This window comes from Cavia porcellus, unplaced genomic scaffold (genome assembly GCF_034190915.1).
Source record: "Cavia porcellus strain 051 isolate PalLab524CR breed Dunkin Hartley unplaced genomic scaffold, mCavPor4.1 scaffold_7, whole genome shotgun sequence".
In the NCBI taxonomy this organism is placed as follows: Eukaryota; Metazoa; Chordata; class Mammalia; order Rodentia; family Caviidae; genus Cavia; species Cavia porcellus.
In genome coordinates, this window is record NW_026947490.1 from 55,193,558 (window position 1) to 55,213,730 (window position 20,173).

Here is a 20,173-nt window from a genome sequence, read left to right on the forward strand (position 1 = left end):
TAAATCCCCAGCCCCTAGTTTATCCTTTATAGCTAAGTGGTACTCCATTGTATACAAATACCACATCTTGGGGCCGGGGATTTAGCTCAGTGGCATAAGTGCCTGCCTTGCAAGTGCGAGGTCGTGAATTCGATCCCTGGTACTGGTAAAAAAAAAAAAAAAACAACACATCTTTTTTATCCATCCCATGGTTGGGAGGCATTTGAGTTGTTTCCAAAATTATTATTACAAATTGTGCTGCTGTGAACATGGATACACATATATCACTGTGGTATATTTCCCATTCTTCAAGGAAAATACCCAGAAAAGGAACAGCTGGGTTGAATGTGACCTAGTTTTTTGAGGAATCTCCATACTGATTTTCTCGGTGTTTACACCAATCTACACTCCCACCAATAATGGAGGAGGGCTCCTTTATCCCCACAGCCCCTCCAGCATTTGTTATCAGTTGATTTCTTGATGACAACCATTCCTTCTGGAGTAAAATGGAATCTCAGTGTTGTTGTAATTTGCATTTTTCAAATGACCAGTGATGTTGAACATTTTATCATATATTTATTTGCCATTTGTATTTCTTTTTTTTTTATGTTTTGTCTTTTTTTATTTCTTATTATATATTTTAAAAAGATTAAGACAAAACAAGGCATAACAGGGCAGATCAGAACAGAACAATGTAAGGAACACAATTTTTTTTTTTTTTTTATTGTTTGGCATATACTTTCTCCCCCCCCCCTTTTTTTTTTAATTTTATTTAAGGAGAAAAAAGAAAAAAACAGAAAAAGGGTACAAGTTATACAGAATTTCAGAAAAAATAAACAGTAGGAAATCACTACTTAATTACATATTGTCATCTTAGAAATAGTTGTTGAAGTTACAAAATTAAAGCATATAGAGGGGACTCTCAAACAGTGAGACTGCAAACAGTTTTCTTCAATGATCCAACAAAACTCAGTAATATGGTTATCTATCTTATACACTTAAATATATATTAGACAACTTTCTTTTCCTTTCTTTTGTACAATGACAATTACACATTTTGGGTTTTATTACTCCCACAGTTCTTACTTTTTTTTTTGAAGAAAGTAAAACCAAATGTGACATACCAGGACAGAGTCAGTCAAATCAAAAGGATGGACCTAATACATAATGTAAAAACGAAATACAAGGTGATCAACAATGGTTACCATAATGCCTCTTGTTATCTTAAAAAGAATTGCCTATATCATCAGTTATAATAAAATTGAACAAAACAGTAAAGAATAAGACCAATAAAACCAAAACATTGGAGACATTAGAGGACTTTAAAAGAAGATAATAGTCAACCAGAATGGGCATCACAATGAATCTTATTGTCTTCATAGTTGTTGCCTATACTTTCAAACTTGGTACTATCAAGCATAACAGAATAGAGGAAAATCAGTCAAAACAAGATGGTGAGAGCAATACAGAGTTTCAAATCAAGTTAATAGGAAATCGAAGTGTGTTACTATAATATATCCTGCTATTTTTTATTTATTTTTCCCTTATTTAAAAGGATAAAAATGAAAAAGATAATAAAGAGGAGATTGAAATTAAAAAAAAAAGAGGTCAAAACATAGCCATTTAAGCAAAATAGTGTTTCACCATAAGATAATCTCGACATAATAGTAGTTACCATAGTGTCTCTTCCCTTAAAATCTTTGGGTATAACTTCGTATACTGTAGCATCAAACATATCAAGACAATGTAAAACCGTTCAAGAGTGCCATTTGTATTTCTTAATCTGAGGAATTGTGTGTTCATCTCAGATGCCCATTTTTGGATTGGGTTTTTGAATTTGAGGAGCATCTGGTTTTTTTCAATTCATTATATGTTCCAGGTAGAAGTCTGAGGGACAGCTGGCTAAAATTTTTTCCCATTTGTGGGTTTTCTTTTCATCCTGTTGGTGCTTTCTCTTGATGTACAAAAACTTTTTAGTAAAGTGAGATCCCATTTGTTGATTCTTTCAAGTAATTTCCCTGCAGTTTGGGTTTTATTCATGAACCTTCTGCCTTACCACTGTGTCTTCAAGATTTCTACCTACTTTGTCTTCAGTAAATTTAGTGTTTCAATTTGAATATTTAGACCTTTGATCCATTTTGTCAATAGTACATTGTGATTGTCTTAGTTACTTTTCTTGCTGGAACAAAATACCTGGCACCCAAAATTAGGGAAGGAAGGTTTATTTCTTACAGTTCTTGGAGGTTTCAGTCGATACTTAGTTGGCTCTAATGCAGCGTGGCATGGTGGGGCAACCATTCATGGCTGCTGCAAACAGCAAAGCATGAACTGGTAAGAGAGACAGACACACCTTCTTCTCACCCTTACATCATATCCTGGCTCCAACCGTAAGTGGGTATAGCACTCACACCACCAATCCGAGCACTAGACCACGAACCAAGCACAAACACTAGTCCATAATTGCGTGAGGCTTGGGGGGACACTGACAATGAATATGTGTCTAGTTTTAGTTTTCGGCATTTCTGCTTCTTTTATGCTGTGATAACTAGTGATTTGATAAACCAGTCAGCCAGCCACTCTTTCTTTTTTCTTATTTTTTTTTCAGTACAGATGAGTGATCGCAGCACCTTTGCCCTAAGCTGCCTTCCCAGTCCTTTAATTTTAACTTAATTAGTTAAATTTTTTTTGAGACAAAGTCTTGATAAATCATCCAGCTGGACGTGAACTTGGGATCCTTCTTCCTTATCCTCAGTGTTGGGACGACAGTCGGTGCTACCACACCCACCAGTCAGCCACTCTGCTCAGCTGTTCTGCAGTACAGTAACATATACATAATCCAGAGAGTTACACAGGGACTTTAGCCAGATACACATGTCCTAACGGACTCCCTTAGCCCATCTGTTACTCCGCAAGGCTTCCTGGGAAGTTCAAGGAAATGAAACAGCTCTTCTACTAAACCTGTGTCCTCTTCAGATTACCTCGTGGGGTAGACAGTTAACTACCAGGACCTGGCTGCACCCCTAATTCTGACTCAGTTACCTGAGTAAGGTATGAGGTTCTGATTTTTAAAAAGTTACCTGAATTACTGTATCTGCTAAATACTGCGGTAGAGATTTCTAGTCTGGGCTACATCTTGGGATGTGAAAGCAGTGCAGATACATCCAAAAGCTTTGACATGCCTTGGAAGGATGGAGCTCGGATGTCAGGACTAGTACAGTACTGGTTGGCCGAGTCTAGAGTGGTCATCCAGTTTGAGATGAGATCTCCAGAAGCTCACGTTAATGACTTGAGTATATTACTGCCAACGGAAGCAGAGGAAGGGCTTGGAAGCTGGCATCTAGGGTACTTTAGAATCTGAACAGGGTTTTCCCTCCTGAAAATTCTTCTGTGCCTCTTCGTGTTCTCAGGATGGAGTCCAAACATAACTAACGTATCTTACAAACTTCTCCATTATTTCTTGATCATTCTGCCCTTCATAGCCCTGGACCTTGGCATGCGGAGATCTAGATAAGTGTAGTTTCTTTGTGATGAACGGGTTACAGAGGCTGCATCAGACAAGTTCCTGCCACTAACCAAGTTTGATACATCAGCAAATGATGCTTTCTTCAGAGTACTCTGATAATTGGTCTCATTTATACTTTTTGGTCTCATTTATACTTTTTACAGCCTCATTTTCACACAGCAATCAAAGGGCTCAGTAAATTTCTTTTTAAAGCCAGATGGTAATCAGGCGGGGTGGCACACACCTGTAACTACAGCTACTTGAGAGGGTGAGGCAGCAGAAGAGGAGTTCAAGGCTAGAGTAGGCAACTTAGTGAGACTGTCTCAGAACTTAAAAATTAAAGTTAAAAAGCAGGAGATATAACTCAGCACTCCTTGGCTTCAGTGCCTGGTACCAGGTGAAAAAAATGAAAGAAAAAGGTTAAGAAAGCAGAAGCCAAATGCAAACAATTTAGGCTTTGCCTCTGCCTGGTCTCTGTTGCCCCTACTTAGGCCTGCGAGAGAGAGTGTGGGAATGAATGTGTGGGGTGGCGCTGGCAGTGTTTTTTAAAAAACAAAACTATGGGCTAGTGACCCCTTTTTGAAAACATAGATTTTCTCTTCTGTCTCTCTGTCTCTCCCTCTCCCTTTCTCCCTCTCTCTTTCTGTATGTGTCTCTGTCTCTGTCACACACACACACACCGCTTTTAAATTCTCGAGGGCTACCATTACTGTTAAAATGAAACAGACCACTTATCTGTTGTGCAAGGTCCTGCGTGATGACCCGGACCCAGTCAGCCTGTCCTACTCACAGGCCTCACAAAGCTTGTTAGCACTGCTGTGCTGGGTCCAGAAGACCTTGCCCCCTGCATGCTGGGTTCCGCTCACTGGGCTCCCGAGCCGTCTCCAGGCCACTGACACCACCCTGCTTGGTGTGCGCCCTCCCTCTTACCTGATCACTGTCTGTTGCTTTATTTCCCTCAGGTATTCAGCACCGTAACTTTTGTGTCTGTTGTTTTCCTCTAAAAGTGAGTTTATAAAGAACAGAAACCCAGTTTATCTTCTTTCTCCAGGCCAAGAATTGAATCCAGGACCTTGCTAATGCTAGGCAAGTGCTCTACCACTGAGCTGCATCCCCAGCACAGAGGCCTAATTTGTCTTATTTGCAACTGGATTTTTAGCTTCCAAAACAGTGTCTACATATAATAGTTGCCCAGTAAATGTTTGCTGAATGAATGAGAAATAAATGAACTTCTAAAACCAAATGTCTGCCTTCTAATAAATGTTATATTTGTTCTTTTCTTAAGAAAGCAAATTTTTTGCAAATGGTTATATGTATATCCATACCTGATTGTGCTCTGCCTTTTCTCTTTTGTATTCTGCAGACAAAAGAAAAACTTACCTACATATAATGGTGACCCGATTTTACATTTTTGTGAACTATTTAATATTTTAATCAGTTGGGGGCTGGGGATTTAGCTCAGTGGCATAAGCGCTCCCTGTAAGCATAAGATCGTAAGTTTGATGCCTGGTACCAAAACCAAAAAAAAACCAAAACATTTTAGTCAATTTTAAATAAAAACATTGAAGTTGATGTTTACTCATAGTGCTGTAAAAGTGTTTCTCTTCGTGACCGTCCTGTATTTTGCAGACCGCTTGGAGGGTGACCGATCCGAAGGTTCCGGTCAGGAGAATGAAAACGAAGATGAAGAATAATCAGGCTCTTCTTGGCAAGCATGTCACCATTCTGAAATTTGTACAAGACATTTACTATATTTTTTCTTTACAGAACTTTAGTGCAATTTTAAGGTTATGGTTTTTGGAGTTTTTCCCCTTTTTTGGGATAACCTAACATTGATTTGGAATGAGTGTGTGCATGAATTTGGGAGAGTGTCTAAAAACAAAACTAGCAAAGCGTTTGTGAGACTTTTGCTGTGTATGAGGAGTGCTAGAAACTGCAAAGTGCAATATTTCCCTCGCCTTCAGATGTGGGAGCTTAGATCAATGTTGAGTAATTTTCATGATAGTGAAAATATTGGTTTAAATAAATTTCTACACTTGCCATTTGCATGTTTGTTGCTTTCTAATTGAAGAAGTTGGTTGTTTTAAGATACCCTAAATTTGACTTTTTATTTAGTGCCCTGCTACTTTGACCCATTTTTTCCAAGCTATTCTGTAACAAAAAAGGCCTTTTCTCTTTTTCCTGGATGTAATCATCCTTTCCGTTTTGACTTCCATGAGAAGAGCTGCTTTTCTTTCTTTCTGAAGTGCATATTACTTGTGTGTGTTTGTTGACACAGGGGCTCCCTCTGGAGCCCACCCTGGCTGGCCAGCCTCTTGCCTCTGTCTCCCCAGTGCTGGGGTTACAGGTGTGTGCCAGCACATACATCTTCTGTGACAGTGTCCCTTTACCTCCAAAGCTACCTCCGCTAGCTTTGGTCCCGAACATGTGATGGTTCACCCCACTAGTACCCGCTACTCCTCTCCATATTCTAGATTTCACTGCAAGTTACTGACTGTTCAGTCTTCTAATTTCTGGTCTTAATTCTAGTGTCCGCCTACTTCAGGCAGGGCCTCCAGATCTTACACTCAGGCCTTATAGTTATGATCTGAGACTGCTCCTGTAGACAGCCCTTCCTTTTTTTTTTTAATGGCAGTGAGAACTGCACCAGGGTTCTTCGCACTGAGCTCCTTCCTCAGGCCTTTTTGTAACATTTTATTTTGGGATAAGGGCTTACTAAGTTGCCAGGCCAGGGCAGCTCAAATTTGCCAGCCTCCCCAGGTTCTGGGATTGCAGCCGGCTCCACCATGTCCGCCTCTGGCTGCTTTTTCCTGTGCTCCTGATGTCCAAGGCCTGTGTAAAGTGAGATCTTGGGATACGAGGGGCAGTCAGCCCGCTGCCTTGTTACACGCCTGGGCAAAGAGGCAAGTGTAGCGGGGCAGCATTGAGCCGTCCCGAAGGATCATTCCAGAAGCTCTCCTCCTCCGCTTCTCCCCGTTCTGTCTCCTCCCTTCCCCACCACACACGATGTTAAGTAAGAAGCATGGCTTTTGCTGTTCACAGATTTCTAGAACAGCACGTTGACTGTCCCTTTCTCAGAGGCAGTCACCTTCGAGTTTCCAGCCATAGAGTCTCAGAATTGGGAAGCGGATAACCTCGGCAACTTCTCTGTGATCTGCGATTCGGTTAGTAAACATCTTCCCTGCATCTGCTCGCCCATCACAATCTGAAGCAATCAAACTAGCTGTGTCCCCTGCCTTTACTGAGCTGGCCCTCCAGGGCCGTGTGGTCAGAACTGCAAATCTATTAGGGGCCTCCTGGCCATCCCAGCAGTGGATACCAGACCTGCCATAGCCATGTGGTGGTTGAGGCACATGTGAAATAGGGTCGCACTAAATCGTCCAGGCTTCCCTTTGGAAAGCTCAGTCCTCCTGCTTCAGGCTGCTGAGTACTGGGATTAATGTGTGTGCCCCATGTCCAGCTTTGGGTCCCTCTTTATTGATGCTTTTAGTGATTTACCTTAGCAGCTGCACTTTTATTAATGAAAGTAATACATCCTTTTTGGTTTAATTACCAAGTAGCTTAGATATTCCTATGATTTCCAGAAATCTGAATATGCTAGGCAAGTCTGAGCTACTCAGTGAGAGACAGCCTGTCTGCGGCTGGGCCACGGTTGGTCATGGATGCAGGACACTCGCCTGTAGGGGGAATGAGGCTTTTTCCTGCCAGCAGCATGCAGCGTGTTACTTCTTACACTGCAATGAAGCATAACAGGGAGGATGCTGGGAAACAGGACAGAAGCCACTGGAGACCGCGGGGCTCCCAGGAGGAGCTAGCGGGGAAAGCAGCAGCACAAAGTCACAGTGGCATTGGTCCACCCTGGCTCAGAACATTGATGGGGAGCTGTGTGTTGGGGCCGCAGGAAGTGTGAGAACTCTACTTTCTGCTCAGCTTTCTCCTGGGCCCCTAAAACTGCTGCAGCTTTGCAGCTCCGCTGGGAGGCAGAAGGGACTACTGCCTCGGGAGCTTGGAAGACACTGATACTGCTGGCCAGGCCTAGAAAACAAGACATCCTGAAGACCCAAGTCAAGGGGATTTGTTGGAAAGAATTTGGAGTTTGTCAAAGGAATGAATTCTCTCCCCACAGTGACTGCAGGGAATTTTCGTGTCTATTACTTAGAAATACAGCAACCCAGCCAAACAGAGGCAGCAAAGAGAACATTCCCCAGAGGCAGAGTTGCCGAGTCCCAGCTCCTCCTAGATCTGGGTGGAGGGCAGACAGCAAAGGGACTGGGCCACAGGCGCACAGATTCGAGGGAGATGGCTTTGATGCCAGTGGTGGGTGCTGTGCCCTGAGGCCATCCTCAGTCTCACTGGTGAATTTGCCACCCACTCTCTTGATCATGGGACAAAGGATATGTGGCCATGGACTGAATAAAAGATAAAGTACTGGTTCTCATTAAACCGACTTAAAACTAGGCTAAGTGTTGGGCATGGTAAAAAGCCATGTAACAATGGCCCCTGAATGTAAGCGCCGAGGGGGAAGCCCAAGGACAGGTATTCCCAGGAACTCTGATAGGGGACCTCCCCTCAGTTCTCCAGTAGTCCACCCTGCCTTGTTAGTCCACTGGGAAGCTGGAAACAGGATCATTGCTTCAGAGAGTGAGGGGACGTGAAAGGTACCCAGAAACATCCACAGATCGCAAGTCCAAGTCCAAACACACAATTTCCACAGCTACACATGTACCAGAAACATATTTAATCATATAAACAAAGCTATTCTAAATACACTCTTAACTGGTTTATAAATACTGATTTATGATAACCCAAAACATTATTTTTAAAAAATCATCCCAAAACTTCAAGTTAAATATTTTCAGGATTGGCTTGGGTCATCTGTCTGTTGGATAGTTTGTTCTTCAGTCACTTCTCATGCGGTGTCGGTTATCGGAACACACCCTGCTGTCCTTTCGGGATGTCCAAGGCCCTGACTGAGGCCCATGTCCAGGCACACAGGCCTTCTACCCACACTCAGTGTGGTCTTGCCTGCCTGGGCCTGTCTCTCCTTCCAGGAGGGCTCAGTGGCCTGTGACTTACGTTCCACAGTGGTAGTCAAAAACCGCGAGTGTCCACTGATTCCTAATATTGCTCAGGAAAAAGTCTTCTGAGGAAAATATACACAGCTTTATGTGTTATGTTCTCCTAAAAACAACACTGATCAAAAATATGCTCTTGGTAATCTAGGCAGTTTCGAGTGTGTGCTTCAAATTCTTTCCAGCAAATCCACTTGACTTGGGTCTTGAGGATGTCTTGTTTTCTAGGCCTGGCCAGCAGGTATCAGTGTCTTCCAAGCTCCCGAGGCAGTAGTCCCTTCTGCCTCCCAGCTGAGCTGCAGAGCTGCTGCCCCCCTCAGCCCTGAGGTCACACCTGGGTTCGGCTCTGACTGGCTTAACTCACTTGGAGCTCTCAGTTAATGTCTCTTCCCAGGACTCTGTCCCTCCCCCTACCCACTAGCATGGTGACAGTGCCAGTCTGCCCCTTCTTGACTTCACTTAGGGCTTGTCACAGCCATTTCTCTGGGCCACGATGAAGACTGGCTGCCCCTTTGTGTACTGCAGGCTTCCTCAGGGTGCTGTGCCCACTAAAGTGACAGCACGGACACCCTCCTCTACCCTGCTTCCCTCAGCACCTAGGGGCGCTGCTCAAGGAGAAGGTCAAGACCGAGTTCTGTGCTGTGACTTGAGCATCTTTCATAGATGTTCAGGGCAGCATAGGAAGACTTTGTGCAAATAGGCCATTAGCACATAGGAAAAATATTTGTGACAGAAAAGCTCACTTTTGCTCCCTCACATCTCGCATGCTCCAAATGCAACTGGGCCCTTCCTCTCTCCTTCCTCACCAGCTTTCCCAGAAGTCTCTTTTGCACATCAAATCACGTCCCATGGCAACAACAGTCAACACTTCCAATCTGGGATAACAGTTACCTGTTCAAGAGCCTCACTCCTTGGGGCTGAGGATTTAGCTCAGCGGCATAAGTGCCTGCCTTGCAGGCAGGCAGTTGTGAGTTCGATCCCTGGTACCGATAAAAATAAAAAAAAAAAAAAAAAAAGAGCCTCACTTCTTGCTGTGGATATCTCTCTAAAACAAGAATAATCCAGCCCCCTCACACAGGGAACAAGACACTAGCTTAGCTCGGCCTGCACCAGGTTGTGCTGGACGATTCCCAGGTACGTGTTCCCGTGATCCACACAACTACCCAGTATAAAAGCAGTCTTCTCTGGGCCACAGATTATAAAACCTCATGTTCCAGATGCAGAAATACCAACTAACTTGCCAAGAACATTCAGCCACGGCGTGGGAGTGCAACTCACAACCATGACCGCACGTGCACCAAAGTGGAGACAGCGGGCAGCAGGGAGAAGTCCTCGTACAGTGCCTTGCATGCATGTCGGACGCCACTCCATGTTCACTGTCACATCGGGTCAGGAGACAGCTCAAGGCTGCACACTTGCCATGAGTGTGTCTTGTGGTCTATCGGGACACAAGTCCCTAAGCAGTGATTTGCTGCTGTAGGAAATGGAACAATACCCGTGGCTTCAAGGAAACTAACCTTATCCCTATCTGTGTCGAAGCACTTTTTCCTCCCTGCCTTTTCTTGACCCAAAGTGCCGTGGCCTATAGTAAATACTGAACGAGGGTCCCTGGTCTGTGGATTCTTTGCAGAGGCTCCACAGCAGCTCTGCAAATGAAAATGAAACCCCATCAGCACCAGCTGGCCCCACCCACGCCACGGGTCTGCAGCTCCAGGAGCCGCAGTGTGCTTCCGAGGTGAGGCAGGACCTGTGAATCAGGCGGAGGTCACATGAAAGCGGGCTGCCTGAGTGGCACTCGGTTGCCAAGGCCAAGGATGGGTCACTGCTGCAGTTCCCAGCGAGAGCACCAGCCCACCAGGGGCTACATTTGCAGCCTCGCTGCTGCCACCTAGTGTCCGAGGCCGGGGGCCGTCCCAGAGTCCAGCCGTGAGTGCTACCAAGGTCCCAGTGCCTTTGGCAGCCCCACACCGGGCATCTGGAAGCACAACACAGAGTCGAGGGGAACTCTCAGTGATAAAGCCTCGAGGCGATCCTGTCAAAATCAGAAGTCACAGGACTGAGGTATTTAAGCCAACAAGTGGCCAAGTGTCTCCTTTGCCACTGCTCCGGTGCCCTCAGGAAAGCCCGAGGCCTCCACTGCCCCACAGTTTACAGTGCACAGCCAGGGAGATCAGCTCTTCCCCTCTTGCCATACGCACTCCGCTCTAGCTCCACCAGGCAAATCTGAATCCCTGACTACACCAAATAGGGTCCTAGCTACCAAACATGCTCCAAGGCTTTGTGCAAACTGTCATCTGCTTCAAGGAAATACCCACCATCCTCTGGAGCCATGGTCCTTTCCACAATCAGTACTTAACTCCACACCTCCCAGGTCTCTTTCCTTTACCCGGAAAGGAAATAGTGTTTCTGTCCCCCAGCACCTAGCTTGGCACCGTGCACACTGCAGGCTGCAGCGCCCAGCAGATGTTTAAATATATGGGCCTCAGACTGAGCCAGGAGGGTCACTGCAATTCGAGGCCAGCTTGAGCTACAAATTTGAGTTCAAGCTCAGAGTAAACTGTATAAAGAAACCCTGTCTCAAGAAAACAAAAAACAAAACAAAACCAGGATAGGTCTCATTGCATTAAAAGGCTGAACAGCAAATTCTTTTGTGAAATGCAGCGTATCTTTGTTTAGATTCAGTTCTATTGCACACCAGCTAGTCTGGGGGCAGTCAGCGGGGGCTGGAGCCTCAGGACTGTTTCTCTAGAGCCCAGCCTAGTGCAGGCTCCAACTCTTTGATCCTCAGGCAGTTTAGGGCACTCAGAAACTTCCAACTACAGACCTCATGCAAAAGTAAAAGGTCTTGGGTCTGGGGATTTAGCTCAGCGGCATAAGCACCTGCCTTGCAAGCAGGCAGTCGTGAGTTTGATCCCGGGTACCGATAAAAAGGAAAAAGACCAAAAAAAAAAAAAAAAAAAAAAGTAAAGGTCTCTGCCTGTTCCATCTTTGTGCATGCTAATTAACCAGGAACACACTCCCTTCAGAAACTGTACAAGTGCTAGAAAAAGCTATATACAGTACATACACCGCAAACATATGCTGCCCTCAGAAACAGGATGCTACCCAGCAGTGACAGCAGTGCCTGTCTGACCTGCATGTATCAGCAGCAGAAGCCACAGGTACCCTCCTCGTGTTCCCCTGAACCCAGGATAGTCCTCAGCTGGCCAAAAGCAGCAGCAGGTGAGATAAACTGCTGACAGGTGATGATAAAGCTATTGGTTTCTGGACCCCAGAGAAGTGCTCTGAAGGCAGTTCCCTTACTGGACTGGCTGCCTGATAGCAGAGAGAACAAGCCGCCGCTGGAGTCTTCCCTCTGCTGCCTTAGTTCACCTGATCACCCAGGCTGAAGGACGGTGGCATGGGGAGTTTTTTGGTGGCTTCCTTCCCAAGTCACCGCAGCCACTACTCCAATCCCCAACTTCAGCTACCGTTCCAGCTCAAAGGGGAGGAGAGAAAAGCAGCCTGACCGTGGGTCCTTCACCTGCTGACCTGCCCCCATCCTAAGGTGGCGCCCTCTTTCTTCACTTTCGCATCCTTGGGGTCAGCACTCTATCAGCACTGTGCTCCCCACTGAGAGATGTCAAAGGAAGACAAATGCTGCCCCCATTTATGAGTTCAGAGAACAAAGGAGATTCGAGCTGAAAATGATCTTGGAGCCCATTCAGCCCAGCACCTCACTCCCTTTTCTCCTTTTACAAATGCCCTGGAGAGGTAACAGGGTGTCCCAAATGACATGCACAGACTAACGCAGAGCTGGGGCATGCCCTGCGCACTCAAGCATCACCCACAGAACCTATCTTGAAGTTTCCTATGTGAAGGGATTCCCTCCAGCAATAGCCACAGCGTGGCGCTGCCGCACTTGGCCAGTCCTGATGAGACTGTGAGGTGGTCTAACCACTTGTCTGATTTTGGAAATAAAACACCTAGTACCTCCCCGTCTTCTATAGTGGTTTCTCCCTTGTGAACTATCTAAGAATCGGTCCAGAGAGGTGGGTGGGGTGACCCATCCCCAGCCGCCTACACGCTGCGCCCATTGGCACCAGCAGGGGGCGCCGCTGGGGAGCGAGTGTAGGAAGTGCATCTGGCGCTCTGTCCCTGGGTGCTCCGCGCTCGGTCTGGGGCCCTCACTTCCTGTATCAGCCCTGCAGAAGCCTGGGGGTGAATCCTGCAGGATCCAGCTTGGCAGTACTGGGGTCAGGTGCACTGGGAAGGGTTCTCCTCGGCAGCGTCTGGGCGGTGCTCGCTGGGCCCCCAGGTCACAAGGTGTGCGAGGAAGCAATCCGTGCGGCGGTTCCCTCCAAACCCAGGGCCGCTGGTCCTCCTGGACGTCCCCGCCTTCCACAGTCAGCACCCCCTACTTCCCCCTCCCCCATGCTGTCTGTGAGCCTGAGACGCGGATGCCCGCGTCGCAGACTGGAGACATTACGTTCGCCCAGGCGGCTGCACACCAGATGTTTCCTCTCCCGTGTTCCAGGTCCAGAGCAGAGGCTGTGGAAGCCTTCCCAAGGGAGCATCTCCGGCTCAGCCCAGCCACGCCGGGTCCCTCATCTCTGCTCCGCAGCTAACACGTTCCCTTCCGCGATGCTCTGCAGCTGCAGCCGCTGACTCGCAAGAGTTCGGCTGCCTCGGCGGCCCCCGTAGCCACCCCCAGGCGCGGTTCGTGCAGTGAACAGGACCCCTGGCAAAGCCTCCTCCCCAAATAAGTTGATTTTGGCTTCCACTTCGATGGCTTTGGCCAAGCTGGCTGCGTAGCTGTCCAAGGACTTGTGCACCTCAGCTTTCACGTGGAGAATGGAGTTCCTGGCAGCTTCTGGGGAGAGGCAGAAAGAGGTTAGTGGAGAAGCCCGGTGTCAGGCCTATCCGTGGACCACATCTGCTGCTGCAGCCCTGCCCAGGAGGAGCCCGGTGAGGCTCCCAGTCTTTGCAGTCCTTGACTCCCCCGCGCACTAGCCAGAGTTATTTCACCTAGTTTGGGTTTCTTCATCTGTAAAGAGATCTCCGCCAGGCATGGTGGTACACACCCTGTATCCTCAACACTCTGGGAGACTGAGGCAGGCAGATCACAAGTTTGAGACCAGCCTAGGAAATTTGATAAGGCCTTGGCTTTAAAAAAGCTCAAAAATATAGTTCAGTCTGAAGGTCCTGGCTTTAATCCTGGTGGGGTATGGGGGTGTTCTCTCCCTTCATAGGGTTACTGTAATAATGAGTCCTTTCAAACAAATGTTTAGCTAGGTCTGTCTTCTACAGAAGTCTCAATAAATCCTATTAATGCTAATCACAGTGTTGAAAGGGTTCTCTGTTCTTTCACTTCTCTGAAACAGCATAAAATGCACAGCTATAAGCTTTCGTGTCCACACATCGGCTCTTTCCTCTCCAGAACCTCGGGGTTGGAGATGACATTAAAACCTGTCCCTACCTAGGACCCCGGACACCCAGAATGAAAAGGAGGTGAGTCTTCAGTGTCACACCAGTGCCCTATTAGGATGAGCCATTCTGCCTATTTTTTGTGCCTATATCGGTGTGGGTGGAACTTTTCTGGAGAGCAGGCCACCAGAAGCCATCTCTCCATAAGGGAAGGAGTGGAGGGGCACTGGGCAGTGTCGCCCCCTGCTGGTGACTCGCTCTCAGGCCTGCAAAGAGGCTGCTGCCATGACCCTCTGTGAAGGTACAGCGTGGGTCCTGCATGGACTGTGCTGGGCTGGGGCAGCCTGGTTCCACTCACCTTTCCGGTGAAAGGAATACACGATAAAGCCTGCGAGGCTGCTGACCCACAGCCCACTCTCAAATGGGCTCTGCCTGTGGAGTGGATGACGGACTACCTTCCCCTCTGCCCTCCAGGCCACTTCTCCCTTGCACCCCAGCACTGGGAGGCAGTGGTGGAAGACATAAGATTAACCAGGAACCGAAAACTCTGCTGGCTCATGTTTATATTATATTTGTATTTGGTATTTCATTCACGGCTCAGTCGTGCTGGCAGCCTCAGTCACTCCTGGAAGAGAAACTGCCCCTCTGCAAGCAGCCGGCGGTCCTGCCACTCCTCCCTGAGCATGTCTCATAGAAACCAGCCCAGTTTCACAGCAGGCCTCGGCTCCTGGCGGGACCCCAGTATCCATGACACCAGTGACAATGACAGTGGTAGCTCATTTATAAGTGCACAGCATCCGTGAAGGAAAGACACTGTGGAGGGCCTTCACTCAATTGGGCCACGTCCCTGGGGAAATGGTGTCACCCAGCTGCTCAGGTCCAGCTTTAGATGCTGCTTGCTTTGCCTCACTACTTTGGGATGCATGTGAAACCAGCAGGCCGGAGTTCAGGTCTGAGCTCGGGCAGGAGCAGGGATCCTTTTTCCCTTACGTACTCTGAAGCCATGAGTTGCAGAAACAAACCTTTGATTTGCTCCACTTCATCCTCAAATGTCACTGAGCTCCTCCTCCTGGGCGGGCACGTGCATTGGGAGGGGGCGTTGTCCTCTGACGTCCAGTCTTCCAGCAGCATCACGTCCGTTCCTAGGACCAAGTGCACAAGTGAGCCCTCCTCCCCACTCCGACCCTTCCACCTGTCCCTAGGACACCCTGTCATCCAGAACTGTGTCTGCTGGGCCTCCAGTGACAGAAGGAGGGAGGGGACGGGCCCCAGGGAGTGAGCAGGGTCCTATTCGCAATTACTGTTTCACCCTGAATTTCTATCATCATGGTTAAAATATTTTGTGCTATGTAAACATGAAAAACTTGCAAATTTCAAGTTCTCTGAGGAGCTAAAACAGGAGAAAAAAACATATCCCTGGAAGAGTAGGGAAATAAAGGCAGAGGGTCATGCCAGAAAACCGAGCAGAGAAGCCCGTGAGAGGGACAGGGCATCAGGGTTGTTGTGGGACTGGTCACTGGGCAGTACCTGGTCCCACTCCAGGACCTGCTCTGTTCTCAGTGTCCAGCTTTCAATCCACCAATGCCTTGAGCTCAGGAAATCGGGGAGACCAGGAAGCCTGGAGCCACCCTCCTTCAGAGCCCCTTGCCAGGCATGACCACGCGGTCACGAGCAGACTCAGGGCATGGTGGCCAGCACCAGGGCCAAAGTGTACCGTCACTGGCAGGCCGGTTCATATCACAGTATCTATGTCTATGAAACGGGCACCCTACTCAGCTGAGTTCAGAGTGGTGGGGATCACGATCTGACACATCCAAAGCCCAGTGCGGTGCGTGGCACACAGGGCCTGCACCAACAGTCATTACTCAGTGGGACACAACCAACTAATGAGCACTGGTGCGAGAGCTCACGTGTGGGTCTGTGGGACCCTGAGGCCCACGTTTTCTTCTCCCTATAATGCTGGCCTTGTCCCTGTCACTCCTGACTCCCCGTCCCTAAGCACACTCTGTGGACAGAGCGGCATTCACTGTGCCCACCCTGCCCACCTGCACTGGGAACAGACTGGCGAGGCCAAGACAGAGCTTTGGGGAAGGGGACGTCTCCTGAGCTGAGAGTGTGACTGGGAGACCCCTGGTGGGCGCTCTTGGTGCGGGGCCAAGCAGGCTTCACAGCCACAGGGTCTCCTCCCTTCAACCCTGCTGTGCACAGGAGCTCCCTCACCTCCCAGACTGCAAACTCAGGGGCTTAGAAAAGTAATACACAGCTTGGCTGGCACCCCACAGTTCCTAACAGGCTGACAGGAGATGGGGAGCCAGACGGGTAGATCCCGAGGCTGGGCTGCCCAATGGTTCTTACCAGGTATGATTGAAAAGCACAGCGAGTGTTTAAATTTTTAAAGTGAATTATAGTAAAAGACACGTTGCCGTGAGTTCCCTCAAAATTCTCCCCATTGCTCTTACAACTGTCTGCAGCGGTTCTGGAAGTTCTTTCCTGAGTGTCCTGGCTACCAGATTAAATAGATTGGAAACATTTACTTTCAAGTGCACTTCAACTTAGGAAGTCAGAATTTGCTCAGAGCCAGACCCAGTGGACGGGGCTGATGAGGACACCCCATAATGTTATCTGACAGAAACTGCTACAGACACTCGGCTGAGGGGTGCTCATCAAATCCGGGAAACATTTAAACCAAAAAGTGTGTGATTGGAAAAGGCACGTGGCCATTCATCCTCCTAGAATACTCCAAATGCTCCTGCCTCATGTCCGACACTCATTTCGCCGTTCTTGGCCGCGTGTCTTTCACTGTAGCTTTTAAAATTTAAACCTGCACCGAATCTTTTGATCACCCCTTGCGTAACAATAACCATCTTTTTAATTTTAGCATTTCAGAGGCTTTCCCTGACTTCCAACCTCATAACAACAGCTCAGTGTGGCAGGAGGATCTAGAACTGAGCCCCCTGTGTGACAGAGCAGAGCAGGAGGCACAGAAACGCCGAGGAGCTGAGGGGCAGGACTGAAAGCCCCTGCACACCCTTGGCGAGCACAGCGACACAGGTGAGGGGCTTACCTGAGTCCTGCGAGCAGCTGAAGCCAGTGTCCCCGGTGCTGCTGCTGTGCCCCAGGGGCTGTCCGCCAGCCATGAGCGCAGTGAGATGCGGCGACAGGCCCAGGTCTGAAAGGCAGAGTCGGCAGTGACAGATGGGTCCACCCTGCCCAGCCCACCTGGCTGTCTCCCCGTTGCCCTGGCCTCTGCCCCCACCCTGCCGTTCTGCTTGCTTACTTATTTTTATTTTGCAGTACTAGCGATTAAACTCAGGGCCTTTGTACTGAGCATGTCCCCAGCCTCCACTGCCCCCTTTTTTGGTTTTTAATAATTTCCTTTGATACAAGACTAAGTGGCCCAGGCTGGGCTCAAACTTGGGATCCTCCTGCCTCAGCCTTCCAGAGGTCTGGGATTACAGGTGTGCACCACCACCACATTCAGCTCACTGTTTCTGCTGTCCCTTGCACGGGAAGAGCGGAGACTTCAGAGGCTGGGTCAGGACTCCTGGTTTCTCCACAAGGAAGCCTCCTAACATACCCAGACTAGCAGAGGGGCCACCTACAAGAAGCAATCTGGTGGGAAGATTTCCATAAAGTTATGGACAATGTAACTCCCTGCTTACCTCTCACAAATCCTGCTTGATATGAAAGGGAATTTTTTTGTTTTGTTTTTTGTGCTAGGGCTTGGAGCTGTGCTCTGTGCTACACCCCCAAACCTTTGATTGCTTGTTTTGAGATAGGGTCTAAGTCACTAAATTGTCCTATCTGGGCTCCAACTTGCAGTCCCTCTTGCCTCAGCCTCCCAAAGTGCTGGTATTCCAGCCATGTACCTCCATACCTAGCTCAAAGGGGAATTTAAAAAAGAGGCTTAAACCCCAAAGGGAGAGAGAACTGGGGGGAGCTGGAGAGCAGATGGAGGACAGAGACACGGGCCCAGGAAAGCGAGCTGGGGCGGGCAGCTGACAGAGACCCCAGAGTTCACAGAGTTGAGCCCAGGGGTCTCTGCAGACAGCCAGGGCTGGAGGCATCTGGACCCCCCACCCCCTCCTCTGGTTTTAGGGCTCCCAACCCCCAGAGATGGCAGAGAGACTGACCCAGGGGCCCTGGCCATGAAGACACCAGGCATGGTTGAGGGCAGAGGTGACGTGATACCAACAGGAAGGCATGAAAGCTGCATGTTTAACCCTCGGGAGGCTGTGGCTGACCTGAGATGCGAGGCGACTCTTTTCTCCAACACTAGGGCACCCTCCAGGCGCACGGGTTCAAGGCGTAGCTGAGCATTGGTGTGTGGCTCACATGACTCATGTTAAGCTGTAACTTTTAAGCCACCATGTTTGGAAGGCTGTGTGATATTCAGTAGGATATTACACATAAGATACTGCAAATCTGGTAAATAGTATTTCTTTAACAACTTCTGGATTGTAACAAAATAAGTTAAAATACGTATTACTACATAATAAATGCAAATCTGTAGGTTGTTCTGTGTGTTTTGCTTGGCATTTCGGTGCATGTTAGTCATGAATGTATTTTTCAGATACCTACACTGTAAATGTGCAGTGGCCGCCCATGGGTTAAGTAAGGACTGGACACTGACCTTTGTCCCACTCAACCTGGGCTGGAGGCTGGAGACTTTCCCCCAAAACCAGCCCAAGAGTACTGAGCACCAGATGCTGGTGCTGGATGAACCGGCCCCACTGGAGCACCCTGCAGTTGGGAAGCCCACCTGGCCCCAGGCTGCCCAGCACAAAGGGCCCGGGGATTGAAGGTGAGGCCAAGTGTCACCAGACAGGAAGGACAGGTGCCTGCATGAAAGACAGAGGTGGGGGCAAAGGAAAAAACTGGTAGCTGAGTACCCTCATAAAGTTGAAAAATAATGACTCTGTTAAAAAGAGCTGGGGCCTAGAAAGGGATGGGGACATAAAACGTTCCTAGCAAATTAAAAGGGTGAGGGGAAAGTCAGACCCCTTACATCTCAGATTTAATGATGGCTACTACTGGAAGGGGCCCCTCATGTCGGTGCCGCTGGAGACTAAATCACCCCCACAGCCGCTGGCTAGGAAGTGGGGCCGAATGAGGGATGAATGTCACAGTACAGAGGTGGCTTAGAGACCTTAGGGCTTTGTCTGACAGTGACTTCTACCCTCTGGCTCTGGCTGTTCCACCTCGCACAGTGGGCTGGCGCAGCATGAGGCCTTTGCCAGCAGGCAGTGTTCTCGGAGTGAGCAGCCTCCAGAATCGTGAACCACATAAACCTCTGTTCTTGGCAAATCCCTTGGCCTCAGGTATTTTGTTGCAGCAGCAGAAAATGATTTAAGACAATGAAAGAAGGGCAATAAAGGAGAATTTTGATTCTCCTGTAACACTCCAAGATAGGAGAAGACCCCATTTATCTTAGTTCTTCTGAGGGTACAAGGTGACGGGACCTACTCTTTCCTTCTTTCCCTGAAGCCAGGAGGAAATGGGGAAGCGGAGGGGGCCGGCATGGCAAGCTTTCCCCAAACTCCCATCACTTCTGGGAATCCTGTAAAAGCTGTGTCTTTACTCCTCTCGCTGCTGGAGGCTGGTTCCAGGGCTGAGACCAAGAAGGCCACAAATACCTCCTCTATCTGGCCACCCGTTTTTGTGGTCCTGGCCTCAAAACACAGCTGTGATCAACAAGAGGCCAGCGGAGACAGCGGAGCCTACAGGGCCATCGTCTGCCAAGAGGGACGGCGGAAGCCGTGGGTTCTGGACGGCAGCTCCAAGGCTGCAGCACAAGCCAGGAACATGTTTCGCTCCCCGCTGCAGGAAGCATCAGTGGAGCCAGACCAGGGCAGTTCAGTGGAAAGGTCTGAAATGGCAGCCAGGTGGTACCACTTCCCGCTGGAGCCAGAGTGCTGTTACCCTAAGACGGTTCCCAGGAACCAGTGCTGTCCTCCAACAAGGTCAAGTAAGCCAAACCAAACAGAACAGAGACAGGCCCCAGGGAACATGGTGCTGCACCCCAGGAGCACACAGTGGGTCAAAGCCACTTCTGTCTTCCGGCAGCTAAAGAAACGGGCGGCACTCCATGGGGAGGCTGGCACAAAGGAGGAACTGGAAGACCTCAAGGGGCCACCAGGAAAAGAGCACAGCAAAGCAACTGAGGAAGACGCAGGGCTTCAGGCTGCCCTTTCCTCTTTCCAGCCACGACAGC

The 20,173-nt window shown here is 48.6% G+C and overlaps 2 protein-coding genes and 1 long non-coding RNA gene across 17 annotated transcripts in view; 2 read left to right on the forward strand and 1 right to left on the reverse strand.

Moving 5' to 3' along the window:
* Dcaf6 (DDB1 and CUL4 associated factor 6) overlaps nt 1–5,523 on the forward strand; it is a 135,853-nt gene extending 130,330 nt beyond the window's left edge. For all 11 annotated transcript variants that reach the window (XM_063253607.1, XM_063253612.1, XM_063253609.1 and 8 more), the window contains one exon: nt 5,111–5,523. In XM_063253607.1, coding sequence (XP_063109677.1) covers nt 5,111–5,175 — 65 coding nt within the window. In that variant the 3' untranslated portion in view covers nt 5,176–5,523. The remainder of the gene's footprint in view (nt 1–5,110) is intronic.
* Nucleotides 5,524–8,204: 2,681 nt separating this feature from the next.
* Gpr161 (G protein-coupled receptor 161) overlaps nt 8,205–20,173 on the reverse strand; it is a 53,954-nt gene continuing 41,985 nt past the window's right edge. For 4 of the 5 annotated variants that reach the window (XM_013151225.3, XM_063253621.1, XM_003468681.5 and 1 more), the window contains exons 5-7: nt 17,024–17,128; nt 14,982–15,101; nt 8,205–13,405 (exon numbers count right to left, since the gene is read on the reverse strand). In XM_013151225.3, coding sequence (XP_013006679.1) covers nt 13,140–13,405; nt 14,982–15,101; nt 17,024–17,128 — 491 coding nt within the window. In that variant the 3' untranslated portion in view covers nt 8,205–13,139. The remainder of the gene's footprint in view (nt 13,406–14,981; nt 15,102–17,023; nt 17,129–20,173) is intronic. The other variant, XM_063253622.1, reaches the window with a different exon arrangement.
* On the forward strand, nt 12,724–18,474 carry LOC106027411 (uncharacterized). Its single transcript, XR_001200999.2, has 5 exons — nt 12,724–12,858; nt 13,070–13,425; nt 13,917–14,043; nt 16,838–17,010; nt 18,058–18,474. It is a non-coding gene; the product is annotated as an uncharacterized LOC106027411 (long non-coding RNA).